The sequence below is a fragment of the Eucyclogobius newberryi genome, unplaced genomic scaffold (genome assembly GCF_026437365.1).
Source record: "Eucyclogobius newberryi isolate DKJ021-1_F unplaced genomic scaffold, fEucNew1.0.hap1 SCAF_63, whole genome shotgun sequence".
NCBI classification, from domain to species: domain Eukaryota; kingdom Metazoa; phylum Chordata; class Actinopteri; order Gobiiformes; family Gobiidae; genus Eucyclogobius; species Eucyclogobius newberryi.
The window spans coordinates 286544-301245 of record NW_027316312.1 but is presented as its reverse complement, the minus strand read 5'-3'; the positions used below and the strand labels follow the sequence as shown (position 1 = coordinate 301245).

Below are 14702 nucleotides of genomic sequence, written 5' to 3'. Positions count from 1 at the left end.
CTGGCCCAAAGCTAACCCTCGCCCAAAGCTAACCCTAACCTTGGCCCAAAGCTAACCCTAACCCTGGCCCAAAGCTAACCCTGGCCCAAAGCTAACCCTAACCCTGGCACAAAGCTAACCCTAACCCTGGCCCAAAGCTAACCCTAAGCCTGGCACAAAGCTAACCCTGGCCCACTTGGCCCGTTTGAAAATGAACCACAGTAAAAGTTACAGAATGAACAGATTTTATGAGAATCAAAGAAACAAATGTTTAAATTACTTTTTAGTTTTAAATTAAAAAAAAAACACGTTTTTATTTTTTTAAGGCAACGAAACATAAATAAACCTTGAACTTTTTCTACTGCAGAGTTTAATGAAGCAAATGGACACGTTGAAACTTCCATATGATTATTCTACATGTTCTTAAATTAACGGAGCCACAGTGATAAATGTGTCACAGTTCATGTTCTGTCAGTACAAAGTCTGTATCCCCCAAAAGCAGCAGTTTGTGAGGTTTCAGGGAGCTTCAGAGGCTTCAGGGAGCTTCAGGGAGCTTCAGGGAGCTTCAGGGAGCTTCAGAGGCTTCAGGGAGCTTCAGGGAGCTTCAGAGGCTGAGAAGTGGCTGTGACGGAGCAGTTTCTTGGATTTCGGGTTCTTCTGACGAGCCTGCAGCACAGTCTGGATTGGGAGGGTTTTGCCTTTGCAGTTGTTGCGATTGAAGTCCTAAAATCAGGTCCTTGATTTCCTTGCGCTTGGTCTTCATCCGCTGAGGAGGAAACCAGTCCGACAGGTTCAGAGGAAAATGGAAACTAAGGATGGGATTCTGCAAAAGAGAAAGTCTTGGCTTTAGTTCTGGTTTGACCCATGAAACATTCTGAAGGTGGAGATGTTCTGACCTGGAAGAAGCTCTCCACGTACTGCAGCACGTACACGCCGCAGTCACTGAAGTTGTCCTGCTGAGGAACTCTGGGACTCGAGCCTTTCATCACCTCTTTGTTAAAGCTCCTCCCAGAGCTGCGACGCACCTCCCACTCCACCTCCAGGTACCTGCAACAAGCGCCCAGAGTGAAACAAGCGCACCTCCCACTCCACCTCCAGGTACCTGCAACAAGCGCCCAGAGTGAAACAAGCGCACCTGCCACTCCACCTCCAGGTACCTGCAACAAGCGCCCAGAGTGAAACAAGCGCACCTCCCACTCCACCTCCAGGTACCTGCAACAAGCGCCCAGAGTGAAACAAGCGCACCTCCCACTCCACCTCCAGGTACCTGCAACAAGCGCCCAGAGTGAAACAAGCGCACCTCCCACTCCACCTCCAGGTACCTGCAACAAGCGCCCAGAGTGAAACAAGCGCACCTCCCACTCCACCTCCAGGTACCTGCAACAAGCGCCCAGAGTGAAACAAGCGCACCTCCCACTCCACCTCCAGGTACCTGCAACAAGCGCCCAGAGTGAAACAAGCGCACCTGCCACTCCACCTCCAGGTACCTGCAACAAGCGCCCAGAGTGAAACAAGCGCACCTGCCACTCCACCTCCAGGTACCTGCAACAAGCGCCCAGAGTGAAACAAGCGCACCTGCCACTCCACCTCCAGGTACCTGCAACAAGCGCCCAGAGTGAAACAAGCGCACCTGCCACTCCACCTCCAGGTACCTGCAACAAGCGCCCAGAGTGAAACAAGCGCACCTGCCACTCCACCTCCAGGTACCTGCAACAAGCGCCCAGAGTGAAACAAGCGCACCTGCCACTCCACCTCCAGGTACCTGCAACAAGCGCCCAGAGTGTGAAACAAGCGCAGCTGGTTGTGTGTGTGTTTGACTCACTCTCGAAGTGTCTTGACGACACTGGACCGAGCTGGACCTCTGAGAGAATCCATGATGAGGATACAAGGCCTGTGAGAAGAGAAGAGCTTTAGTCCTGGTGCGGGCCCCGCGGGCCCCCCGGCCTCGCGGGCCCCCCGGCCTCGCGGGCCCCCCGGCCCCCCTGGTACATGTACTCACTGTTTACAGAGCGTTGGTTTTAAGGCTAAATTGGAGGTGTCGTTGGGGGCGTCGACAGCGAGAGCTCCATCTTCACTGCACTCGTCCTGAACAGAAAGATGAAGATGATCATGTGCCCCGCCCCTGTGCCCCGCCCCTGTGCCCCGCCCCTGTGCCCCGCCCCTGTAGAGCAGACCTGACAGGAGCTGTGGTCGTCAGAGAAAGTGAAAGGATCCTCGTCTTTCCCTCGAGAACCGTAACAGACGCTGATCCTGTGAAGTTCACCTGAAACACCAGATCATCATCACAAAGGCTTCAGGAGAACTCCTCCCCCCTACTGTGAAACTCCTCCCTCCTACTGTGAAACTCCTCCCTCCTACTGTGAAACTCCTCCCTCCTACTGTGAAACTCCTCCCTCCTACTGTGAAACTCCTCCCTCCTACTGTGAAACTCCTCCCTCCTACTGTGAAACTCCTCCCTCCTACTGTGAAACTCCTCCCTCCTAGTGTGAAACTCCTCCCTCCTAGTCTGAAACTCCTCCCTCCTAGTCTGAAACTCCTCCCTCCTAGTCTGAAACTCCTCCCTCCTCGTGTGTAAGAGTCCATCATGTCCCTGAGACCAAAAGAAGGAGCGACAGGACTGTGCCTCATAGAGACTATTTCTATTCTGAATGTGACGTTTATTCACCTCAATTCTGTCCAAAAGAACGGAACAAATCCTCCCAAACCAATCCACAAAGACACAAGAGGACATAAGACCATCTTTACACACAATGAGACACACAAGAGGACATAAGACCATCTTTACACACAATGAGACACACACAAGACGACATAAGACCATCTTTACACACAATGACACACACACAAGAGGACATAAGACCATCTTTACACACAATGAGACACACACAAGAGACATAAGACCATCTTTACACACAATGAGACACACACAAGAGGACATAAGACCATCTTTACACACAATGAGACACACAAGAGGACATAAGACCATCTTTACACACAATGACACACACAAGACGACATAAGACCATCTTTACACACAATGACACACACACAAGAGGACATAAGACCATCTTTACACACAATGACACACACAAGAGGACATAAGACCATCTTTACACACAATGAGACACACACAAGAGGACATAAGACCATCTTTACACACAATGAGACACACACAAGACGACATAAGACCATCTTTACACACAATGAGACACACACAAGACGACATAAGACCATCTTTACACACAATGAGACACACACAAGACGACATAAGACCATCTTTACACACAATGACACACACACAAGAGGACATAAGACCATCTTTACAGTTGGATTTATTAAATATGTTTTCTGAACTAATGAAATAATGTATTATGCTTTTTACCTTTGCCCTAGAAAACAGGCGTGTGCTGTTGTCAATCAGGGGAGGGGCCAAAAGGGAAGACCTCATGTGAGTTGGGGTCTAATAACGTCAGCTCTCGCTGAGGAGGAGGAGCAGGTATGTTCCTGTATAAGGCAGGGGCCCGAGGGGCCCGAGGGGCCCGAGATGCCTCTGCTGAAAGTCTTCAACAGTTTAATGTGATTATTCACCAGTGTCTTGTGTCTTGTCAGAACTGTTTTGGACCCCAGTCCCTTAGAGCAGTTCAGACCATATGTGATGAAGAGCCCTAAAGGCCGGAACATGTCGGCCTCAGTGAAACTGAGATAAAGCGGAATTATTATATATATATTTTTTCAAATGTGTGATTTCTCATGAATACATTTGTATCATGTACATATCACCATTTCCTATTGCACTACATCACTTTATATATTCTATATTTCATGGACATGTCATGCCCTTTAGTGCTCAGAGTTCAATGTGTGTGTTGCACCCACTGATACTGATACTGATACTGATACTGATACTGATACTGATACTGATACTGATACTGATACTGATACTGATACTGATACTGATACTGATACTGATACTGATACTGATTCTGATACTGATACTGATACTGATACTGATACTGATACTGATACTGATACTGATTCTGATTCTGATTCTGATTCTGATACTGATACTGATACTGATACTGATACTGATACTGATACTGATTCTGATTCTGATTCTGATTCTGATACTGATACTGATACTGATACTGATACTGATACTGATACTGATACTGATACTGATACTGATTCTGATTCTGATTCTGATTCTGATACTGATACTGATACTGATACTGATACTGATACTGATACTGATTCTGATTCTGATACTGATACTGATACTGATACTGATTCTGATTCTGATACTGATACTGATACTGATACTTGGATTATAAAAGGCCCTGAAGAGCATCAAAGTATTTCCATTTTAATATAGTAACTTCTAATTCTGATTCAAGTCCAGTTCACATCAAGAACACTCCTCTTGAGTCTTTAGTGACAGCTGTACAGGGAGGTGCTGTCAGTGTGACAGGGGGAGGTGCTGTCAGTGTGACAGGGGGAGGTGCTGTCAGTGTGACAGGGGGAGGTGCTGTCAGTGTGACAGGGGGAGGTGCTGTGACAGGGGGAGGTGCTGTCAGTGTGACAGGGGGAGGTGCTGTGACAGGGGGAGGTGCTGTCAGTGTGACAGGGGGAGGTGCTGTGACAGGGGGAGGTGCTGTCAGTGTGACAGGGGGAGGTGCTGTGACAGGGGGAGGTGCTGTCAGTGTGACAGGGGGAGGTGCTGTGACAGGGGGAGGTGCTGTCAGTGTGACAGGGGGAGGTGCTGTGACAGGGGGAGGTGCTGTCAGTGTGACAGGGGGAGGTGCTGTGACAGGGGGAGGTGCTGTCAGTGTGACAGGGGGAGGTGCTGTCAGTGTGACAGGGGGAGGTGCTGTGACAGGGGGAGGTGCTGTGACAGGGGGAGGTGCTGTGACAGGGGGAGGTGCTGTCAGTGTGACAGGGGGAGGTGCTGTCAGTGTGACAGGGGGAGGTGCTGTGACAGGGGGAGGTGCTGTGACAGGGGGAGGTGCTGTGACAGGGGGAGGTGCTGTGACAGGGGGAGGTGCTGTGACAGGGGGAGGTGCTGTGACAGGGGGAGGTGCTGTGACAGGGGGAGGTGCTGTCAGTGTGACAGGGGGAGGTGCTGTGACAGGGGGAAGTGCTGTCAGTGTGACAGGGGGAGGTGCTGTGACAGGGGGAGGTGCTGTCAGTGTGACAGGGGGAGGTGCTGTGACAGGGGGAGGTGCTGTCAGTGTGACAGGGGGAGGTGCTGTGACAGGGGGAGGTGCTGTCAGTGTGACAGGGGGAGGTGCTGTCAGTGTGACAGGGGGAGGTGCTGTGACAGGGGGAGGTGCTGTGACAGGGGGAGGTGCTGTGACAGGGGGAGGTGCTGTGACAGGGGGAGGTGCTGTGACAGGGGGAGGTGCTGTCAGTGTGACAGGGGGAGGTGCTGTGACAGGGGGAGGTGCTGTCAGTGTGACAGGGGGAGGTGCTGTGACAGGGGGAGGTGCTGTCAGTGTGACAGGGGGAGGTGCTGTGACAGGGGGAGGTGCTGTCAGTGTGACAGGGGGAGGTGCTGTGACAGGGGGAGGTGCTGTCAGTGTGACAGGGGGAGGTGCTGTGACAGGGGGAGGTGCTGTGACAGGGGGAGGTGCTGTGACAGGGGGAGGTGCTGTCAGTGTGACAGGGGGAGGTGCTGTGACAGGGGGAGGTGCTGTGACAGGGGGAGGTGCTGTGACAGGGGGAGGTGCTGTGACAGGGGGAGGTGCTGTGACAGGGGGAGGTGCTGTGACAGGGGGAGGTGCTGTCAGTGTGACAGGGGGAGGTGCTGTCAGTGTGACAGGGGGAGGTGCTGTGACAGGGGGAGGTGCTGTGACAGGGGGAGGTGCTGTGACAGGGGGAGGTGCTGTGACAGGGGGAGGTGCTGTGACAGGGGGAGGTGCTGTGACAGGGGGAGGTGCTGTGACAGGGGGAGGTGCTGTGACAGGGGGAGGTGCTGTGACAGGGGGAGGTGCTGTCAGTGTGACAGGGGGAGGTGCTGTCAGTGTGACAGGGGGAGGTGCTGTGACAGGGGGAGGTGCTGTGACAGGGGGAGGTGCTGTGACAGGGGGAGGTGCTGTCAGTGTGACAGGGGGAGGTGCTGTCAGTGTGACAGGGGGAGGTGCTGTGACAGGGGGAGGTGCTGTGACAGGGGGAGGTGCTGTGACAGGGGGAGGTGCTGTGACAGGGGGAGGTGCTGTGACAGGGGGAGGTGCTGTCAGTGTGATCTATTCTCTCTCCGGATAATTGAACTTATTGTTTCTTTGTCTCTTCTTCTCTCTGTGAATATTAATGATCGGGTTTGTGCAGATTTAGATCCATCATTTACACAATGAGACAAACACAACTAAACAAAGATGGAAGAATAAGTCTGGACGAGGAGAAGGAGAAGATTCTGTAACTGGACTTATTTATTTAAAGTGATAAACACATTTCCAAAACCAGGTCTCAGAAGTCGCAGGAAGTCACTGAAGTCTCAGGAAGTCAATGAAGTCACAGGAAGTCGCAGGAAGTCAATGAAGTCACAGGAAGTCGCAGGAAGTCACAAGAAGTCGCAGGAAGTCACTGAAGTCACAAGAAGTCACAAGAAGTCACTGAAGTCTCAAGAAGTCACTGAAGTCTCAAGTCACAAGAAGACACAAGAAGTCACAAGAAGTCACAGGAAGTCACAGGAAGTCACAAGAAGTCACAGGAAGTCACAGGAAGTCACTGAAGTCACAAGAAGTCACTGAAGTCTCAAGAAGTCTCAAGAAGTCACTGAAGTCTCAAGTCACAAGAAGACACAAGAAGTCACAAGAAGTCACAGGAAGTCACAGGAAGTCACAGGAAGTCACAGGAAGTCACAAGAAGTCACAGGAAGTCACAGGAAGTCACTGAAGTCACAAGAAGTCACAAGAAGTCACTGAAGTCTCAAGAAGTCTCAAGAAGTCACTGAAGTCTCAAGTCACAAGAAGTCACAGGAAGTCACAAGAAGTCACAGGAAGTCACAGGAAGTCACAAGAAGTCACAGGAAGTCACAGGAAGTCACAAGAAGTCACAGGAAGTCACAGGAAGTCAAAAGTAGTCACAGGAAGTCACAGGAAGTTACAGGAAGTCACAGAAGTCACTGAAGTCTCAAGAAGTCACTGAAGTCACAGGAAGTCAATGAAGTCACTGAAGTCACAGGAAGTCACAGAAGTCACTGAAGTCACAAGAAGTCACAGGAAGTCACAAGAAGTCACAGGAAGTCACAGGAAGTTACAGGAAGTCACTGAAGTCACAAGAAGTCACAGGAAGTCACAGGAAATCACAAGAAGTCACTGAAGTCACAAGAAGTCACAGGAAGTCACAGAAGTCACAGGAAGTCACAAGAAGTCACAGGAAGTCACAAGAAGTCACAGAAGTCACAAGAAGTCACAGGAAGTCACAAGAAGACACAAGAAGTCACAGGAAGTCACAAGAAGTCACAGAAGTCACAAGAAGACACAGAAGTCACAAGAAGACACAAGAAGACACAAGAAGTCACAAGAAGTCACAAGAAGTCACAGGAAGTCACAAGAAGTCACAGGAAGTCACAGGAAGTCACAGGAAGTCACAGGAAGTCACAAGAAGACACAAGAAGTCACAAGAAGTCACAAGAAGTCACAGAAGTCACAAGAAGTCACAGGAAGTCACAAGAAGACACAAGAAGTCACAGGAAGTCACAAGAAGTCACAGAAGTCACAAGAAGACACAGAAGTCACAAGAAGACACAAGAAGACACAAGAAGTCACAAGAAGTCACAAGAAGTCACAGGAAGTCACAAGAAGTCACAGGAAGTCACAGGAAGTCACAGGAAGTCACAAGAAGACACAAGAAGTCACAAGAAGTCACTGAAGTCACAAGAAGTCACAGGAAGTCACAGAGGTCTCAGAAGTCACAGAGGTCTGACGCTCATTAACGTTTGTAGCTGTTTAACTCAGAAACAGAAACACGTCCGCTCCAAGTCTCAAGTCAAAGTCGTGCCTTTAAAGGACAGAAACAGGAGTGGGACTCACTGGTGAAGCTCTGTTCCGGCACATTCTCCTGGTTCTCGTCCTGGATCTCGTCCTGGATCTCCTCATCCTGGCTCTCCTCTTGGGTCTCCTCTTGGGTCTCCTCTTGGGTCTCCTCTTGGGTCTCCTCTTGGGTCTCCTCTTGGGTCTTCTCTTGGGTCTCCTCTCCGTCCGTCCCCCGGGTCTCGTCCGGCTCGGGGGACGGACAGGGCGACAGCGGGCGACAGTGGTCAGGGATGGGCTCCTCCGTTTGGGGCTGGAGAATTGGACTCTGGCCCTGGAACTGAGGGTTTGGCTCCAGCAGAGGGCGCTCCAGGCCAGGGAAGCAGATGACAGCCAGGTACCAGTGAGCCCTAAGAAGAAGAGTCAGGACTGTGGCAAAGACCTAAAGCAGGACTAACTGTGGCAAAGACCTAAAGCAGGACTAACTGTGGCAAAGACCTAAAGCAGGACTAACTGTGGCAAAGACCTAAAGCAGGACTAACTGTGGCAAAGACCTAAAGCAGGACTAACTGTGGCAAAGACCTAAAGCAGGACTAAAGCAGGACTAAAGCGGGTCTAAAGCAGGTCTAAAGCAGGACTAAAGCAGGACTAAAGCAGGACTAAAGCAGGTCTAAAGCAGGTCTAAAGCAGGACTAAAGCAGGTCTAACGCAGGACTAAAGCAGGACTAAAGCAGGACTAAAGCAGGACTAAAGCAGGTCTAAAGCAGGACTAAAGCAGGACTAAAGCGGGTCTAAAGCAGGTCTAAAGCAGGTCTAAAGCAGGACTAAAGCAGGACTAAAGCAGGACTAAAGCAGGTCTAAAGCAGGTCTAAAGCAGGACTAAAGCAGGACTAAAGCAGGACTAAAGCAGGTCTAAAGCAGGACTAAAGCAGGACTAAAGCGGGTCTAAAGCAGGTCTAAAGCAGGACTAAAGCAGGTCTAAAGCAGGACTAAAGCAGGACTAAAGCAGGACTAAAGCAGGTCTAAAGCGGGTCTAAAGCAGGTCTAAAGCAGGTCTAAAGCAGGACTAAAGCGGGACTAAAGCAGGACTAAAGCAGGACTAAAGCAGGACTAAAGCAGGTCTAAAGCGGGACTAAAGCAGGACTAAAGCAGGACTAAAGCAGGTCTAAAGCAGGACTAAAGCAGGACTAAAGCGGGACTAAAGCAGGACTAAAGCAGGACTAAAGCAGGACTTCACTCACGACTCGTTAATGGGGACAAAGATGAAGTCCTTCTGAAACAGGTCCACGTGTCGAGTCCAGGTCTTCACGCGGTTGTGCTTCTTCTTCTGGAGCCTGAGCACAAGGCAAGGCAAGTTTATTTGTAGAGCACATTTCATACACAAGGCAAATCAAAGTGCTTCACAGCAGGAAAAATGCATTCAAATCACAAAGAAATTACAGAAATACAATAAAATTAACTAAATTAAAAATTATCAATCCAACTGATTTTCTAAACTAATAAAATCACAAACAAAGAGAAGAGTGCAAAGAAAAAATCCCTTCAGTCATATGCGCAGCTAAACAAAACTGTTTTTAGCTTAGATTTGAACATTGTCAGAGTAGAAGCCTGTCTCACATCTTCAGGAAGAATGTTCCAGATTTTAGCTGCATAAAACTGAAACGCAGATTCCCCATGTTTTGTCCTGACTCTGGGCACCAGCAGGAGGCCGGTCCATGTTTAGTCCTGACTCTGGCACCAGCAGGAGGCCGGTCCCTGAGGTCCTCAGAGTCCGAGATGGTTCATATGGCACTAACATATCCAAGATGTACTTTGGTGCTAGGCCATGGAGAGACTTGTACACAAGCAGAGCTGCTTTAAAGTCTATTCTCTGAGCCACAGGGGGCCAGTGCAGAGACCTGAGAACAGGACTAATGTGATCATACTTCCTGGTTCTAGTCAGGACCCGAGCAGCAGCGTTCTGGATGTACTGCAGCTGTTTTACAACTCGTTTGGAGAGACCAGTGAGCAGGCCGTTACAGTAGTCTAATCTACTGGAGACAAACGCATGGATGAGTCTCTCTAAATCTGGTTTTGACACTATATTTTTGATTTTGGCAATGTTTTTTAGATGGTAAAAAGCTGCTGATGTTATTGATTTGACGTGGCTATTAAAGTTCAAGTCTGAGTCCATTATTACCCCCAGATTTCTAACTTGGTTTGTAGGTTTTAGAGCGAGACTCTGGAGGTGACCGCTAACACTTTCTCTTTGTTTCTGTGACAAAAACGATTATTTCAGTCTTGTCTGAGTTCAGCTGGAGAAAGTTGTTTTGCCTCCACAAACTGATCTGTTGGATGCAGTGACAGAGTGAATCTACTGGTCCATAGTCACCTGCCGACAGTGAAACATAGATCTGAGTGTCGTCTGCATCATTGTGATAGGACACATTTTCACTGCGTATCAACTGACCTAACGGCAGCATGTAGAGGTTGAACAGAAGGGGACCCAGGACTGACCCTTGGGGCACTCCACAGGTCAGGGTCATGTGGTCTGAGACACAGCTACCAATTTCAACAAAGTACTTCCTGTCTTCCAGATAGGACCTTAACCAGTTTAGGGCAGTGCCAGTGATGCCCACCCAGTCCTCTAGTCTCTGTAAGAGGATCCCATGATCGACAGTGTCAAAAGCAGCACTCAGATCTAACAGAATTAAGACTGAGGCTTTGCCCGTGTCAGTGTTCAGGAGGATGTCATTTGTCACCTTGACAAGAGCAGTCTCAGTGCTGTGATGAGGTCTAAAACCTGACTGAAAAACATCAAATGAGTTGTTTATTAAGAGGAAATCTGTGAGCTGTTGGTAAACAACCTTTTCAAGGACTTTGCCCAAAAATGGCAGATTAGAGATGGGCCGGTAATGACTCAGTACTGCGGCATCAAGACTGCTCTTCTTTAGGAGAGGCTTTATGACCGCAGTTTTCAAAGACATTGGGAATGTTCCAGATTGAAGCGACATGTTAATTATGTGAGTGAATGGTGCTAACAAACTGTTCAGCACAGACTTTAGAAATCTGGTGGGTAACACATCAAGGCAGCATGTAGATGAACTCAGACTGGTGATGATCTCATGGACAGTTTTGTCAGTTACTGGTGCAAAGTGAGTTAGCTCTAAGTGTCTTGGTGGTTTTAGGGTAATTTTTTGCATTGTGGGATTTATAGCATTTTTAATGCCCTGAACTTTGTCATTAAAGAATAATGCAAACTCATTACACTTGGATGTGGAAATGAGTTCTAACGGCAGCTGAGCTGGAGGGTTTGTTAATCTGTTTACTGTGGCAAACAGGACACGCGAGTTGTTACTGCAGCTTCCAATTATTTCAGAAAAATATCTTTCCCTAGTTCTACATAAGATTAGGTTGTACATGTTCAGCTTTTCTTTGTAAATCTCTTTTTGAACCTGGAGCTTTGACTTGCGCCATTTCCGTTCGGCCCTGCGGCACTCCCTTTTCTGTGCCCTGACCGAATCATCATTTCTCCACGGCGCCTTCTGCTTATTTTTAACCATTTTAGCCTTTATAGGGGCGATGGTGTCCAGAACATTCAAAACACTAAATGTAACAGAGTTCAACAAATCATTTACATTAGAACATGAGACATTTTCAAAGTTTATCATTTCCATAAACAGTGCACCTGTGCCATCACTTATGTGTCTCCGCTGAACAACTGGAGGACCAACCGGAGGTTTGGGAGAAACAGACAGGTCAAAGAAGACACAGAAATGATCAGACAGAGCAACATCGATCACATTAACATTTGAAATATTTACCCCCTTTGTAATTATGAGATCTAGAGTGTGTCCTTTGCTGTGGGTGGAGCCTCTCACATGCTGAGTAAGACTGAAGGTTTCAAGGACAGCATCAAGCTCTTTAGCGTTTCTGTCACAAATATTATCAACACAGACACAAACCCTGTAATAATGTGGGACACGGCGCCCCCTGCGGGTGAGTGTGAGACGTACGGCAGGTTGGAAGGGTCCGGCCCGTTACGTCGCTCTCTCTGATTCAGACGTTTGTAAAAGAAGGAGCTGAACACGTGGATCCTCTGAGCGTCCTCCTTTTTCAACTTCTCCAGAACCAAATACCTGCAAAAGTCTTTCATGAGTGACAAAAGCATAAACACAGCAGCTTCTTCCATCATTTCTTTCTTTCCTTTAGTTGACACTTGATTGACATGTGTAACGTGCTGTGTAACTGCACAAAGAGCAGCTCCTCACTTTAAGTAAAAGTCTATGATGACGTCGTTGAGGAACTCTCCGTCGTTCAGACAGTGCAAGTCCTCGTTAGTGACGGAGATGCCGCCTTTGGCCGGAGGCGGAGGATACACCATCAGCCTGCAACGAGAGAGAGCACCATCAAGCACCACCAAGCACCATCAAGCACCACCAAGCACCATCAGCCTGCAACGAGAGAAAGCGATGAAGGTTGGCTAGTCCGAAGGTTCATGTGCCCTTTTTGTAGGGAGGTTTGCCCTGTTTTTAAATCACACTTTGTCCTTCTGAAATCATGGACTCCCTTGGGTCATGGACTCCCTTGGGTAATGGACTCCCTTGGGTAATGGACTCCCTTGGGTAATGGACTCCCTTGGGCACCCTTGGGTCATGGACTCCCTTGGGTCATGGACACCCTTGGGTCATGGACTCCCTTGGGTCATGGACTCCCTTGGGTCATGGACTCCCTTGGGCACCCTTGGGTCATGGACACCCTTGGGTCATGGACTCCCTTGGGTCATGGACTCCCTTGGGTCATGGACTCTCCTGGTTAAATAAAGGTTAGATTAAAGGTCTCGTACTTGACGATTGGGCCGGTGAACGTCGGCTGCAGCTCCATCATCTCGTCGTCGGACTCAAAGTCGTTGGGTTTGTGCCTCGTGGACATTCGGGTCCTGAGCGATCCTGGACTGGGTCTGGAAGGAACGGGTTTAACCTGGAACACAAATGACACTTCACCAGTGAGTGACAGGTTCTGTAACTCTGAAGTGTCTGAGCAGCTTTATGAAACCACACGTTCTAGATCTGAAACATTTCTAATGTCTTTGAAAACAGTGGTCATGAAGAAGAGCAGGGGTCAGGGGTCATAAAGCCTCTCCTAAAGAAGAGCAGGGGTCAGGGGTCATAAAGCCTCTCCTGAAGAAGAGCAGGGGTCAGGGGTCATAAAGCCTCTCCTAAAGAAGAGCAGGGGTCAGTGGGAGTGGTCAGGGGGAGGGGCAGTCCTGAGTCATTATCGGCCCATCTCAGATTTCCTCTTAATAAACACCTCATTAGATGTTTTTCAGGTTTTAGTGCTGCTGTTGTCATGGTGACTGAGACTATTGTCATGGTGACTGAGACTATTGTCATGGTGACTGAGACTGCTGTTGTCATGGTGACTGAGACTATTGTCATGGTGACTGAGACTATTGTCATGGTGACTGAGACTGCTGTTGTCATGGTGACTGAGACTGCTGTTGTCATGGAGACTGCTGTTGTCATGGAGACTGAGACTGCTGTTGTCATGGTGACTGAGACTGTTGTCATAGTGACTGAGACTGCTGTTGTCATGGTGACTGAGACTGTTGTCATGGTGACTGAGACTGCTGTTGTCATGGTGACTGAGACTGCTGTTGTCATGGTGACTGAGACTGTTGTCATGGAGACAGACTGCTGTTGTCATGGAGACTGAGACTGCTGTTGTCATGGCGACTGAGACTGCTGTTGTCATGGCGACTGAGACTGCTGTTGTCATGGCGACTGAGACTGCTGTTGTCATGGTGACTGAGACTGCTGTTGTCATGGTGACTGAGACTGCTGTTGTCATGGTGACTGAGACTGCTGTTGTCATGGTGACTGAGACTGTTGTCATGGAGACAGACTGCTGTTGTCATGGCGACTGAGACTGCTGTTGTCATGGCGACTGAGACTGCTGTTGTCATGGAGACTGAGACTGCTGTTGTCATGGTGACTGAGACTGCTCTTGTCATGGTGACAAATGACATCCTCCTGAACACTGACACGGGCAAAGCCTCAGTCTTAATTCTGTTGGATCTGATACTGCTTTTGACACTGTCCATCATGGGACCCTCTTACAGAGACTAGAGGACAGGGTGGGACCCTCTTACAGAGACTAGAGGACAGGGTGGGACCCTCTTACAGAGACTAGAGGACAGGGTGGGACCCTCTTACAGAGACTAGAGGACAGGGTGGGACCCTCTTACAGAGACTAGAGGACAGGGTGGGACCCTCTTACAGGGACTAGAGGACAGGGTGGGACCCTCTTACAGAGACTAGAGGACAGGGTGGGACCCTCTTACAGAGACTAGAGGACAGGGTGGGACCCTCTTACAGAGACTAGAGGACAGGGTGGGACCCTCTTACAGAGACTAGAGGACAGGGTGGGCATCACTGGCCCCGCCCTAAACTGGTGAAGGTCCCATCTGGAAGACAAAAAGTACTTTGTGTCTCAGACCACATGACCCTGACCTGTGGAGCGCCCCAAGGGTCAGTCCTGGGTCCCCTTCTGTTCAACCTCTACATCAGGGGTGGGACTACGGCAAACTGTTTTTTTAAATTTATTTATTTTTCCTTTTTTGCCCTCAGGCATCTGTCTGCACTTGTGTCCTTAATAATATGACGTGAAATGACTTAATAGATTCAATAGCCTTTATTTGACGGAAAAGTGATATTTTATTTTTGTATTTTTTTACACCAATGATGGCCTCAGCTACAGGCCTGGATTCAAATA

At 49.0% G+C, this 14702-nt stretch overlaps 1 protein-coding gene across 1 annotated transcript in view; it reads right to left on the bottom strand.

Moving 5' to 3' along the window:
* Positions 1–313: 313 nt before the first annotated feature.
* LOC140348227 (sentrin-specific protease 6-like) overlaps positions 314–14702 on the bottom strand; it is a 58729-nt gene continuing 44340 nt past the window's right edge. Inside the window, exons 14-23 of the mRNA XM_072434294.1 lie at positions 12775–12908; positions 12200–12316; positions 11945–12067; positions 9191–9283; positions 8010–8359; positions 2154–2242; positions 1979–2064; positions 1802–1870; positions 876–1026; positions 314–802 (exon numbers count right to left, since the gene is read on the bottom strand). Coding sequence (XP_072290395.1) covers positions 584–802; positions 876–1026; positions 1802–1870; positions 1979–2064; positions 2154–2242; positions 8010–8359; positions 9191–9283; positions 11945–12067; positions 12200–12316; positions 12775–12908 — 1431 coding nt within the window. The 3' untranslated portion in view covers positions 314–583. The remainder of the gene's footprint in view (positions 803–875; positions 1027–1801; positions 1871–1978; positions 2065–2153; positions 2243–8009; positions 8360–9190; positions 9284–11944; positions 12068–12199; positions 12317–12774; positions 12909–14702) is intronic.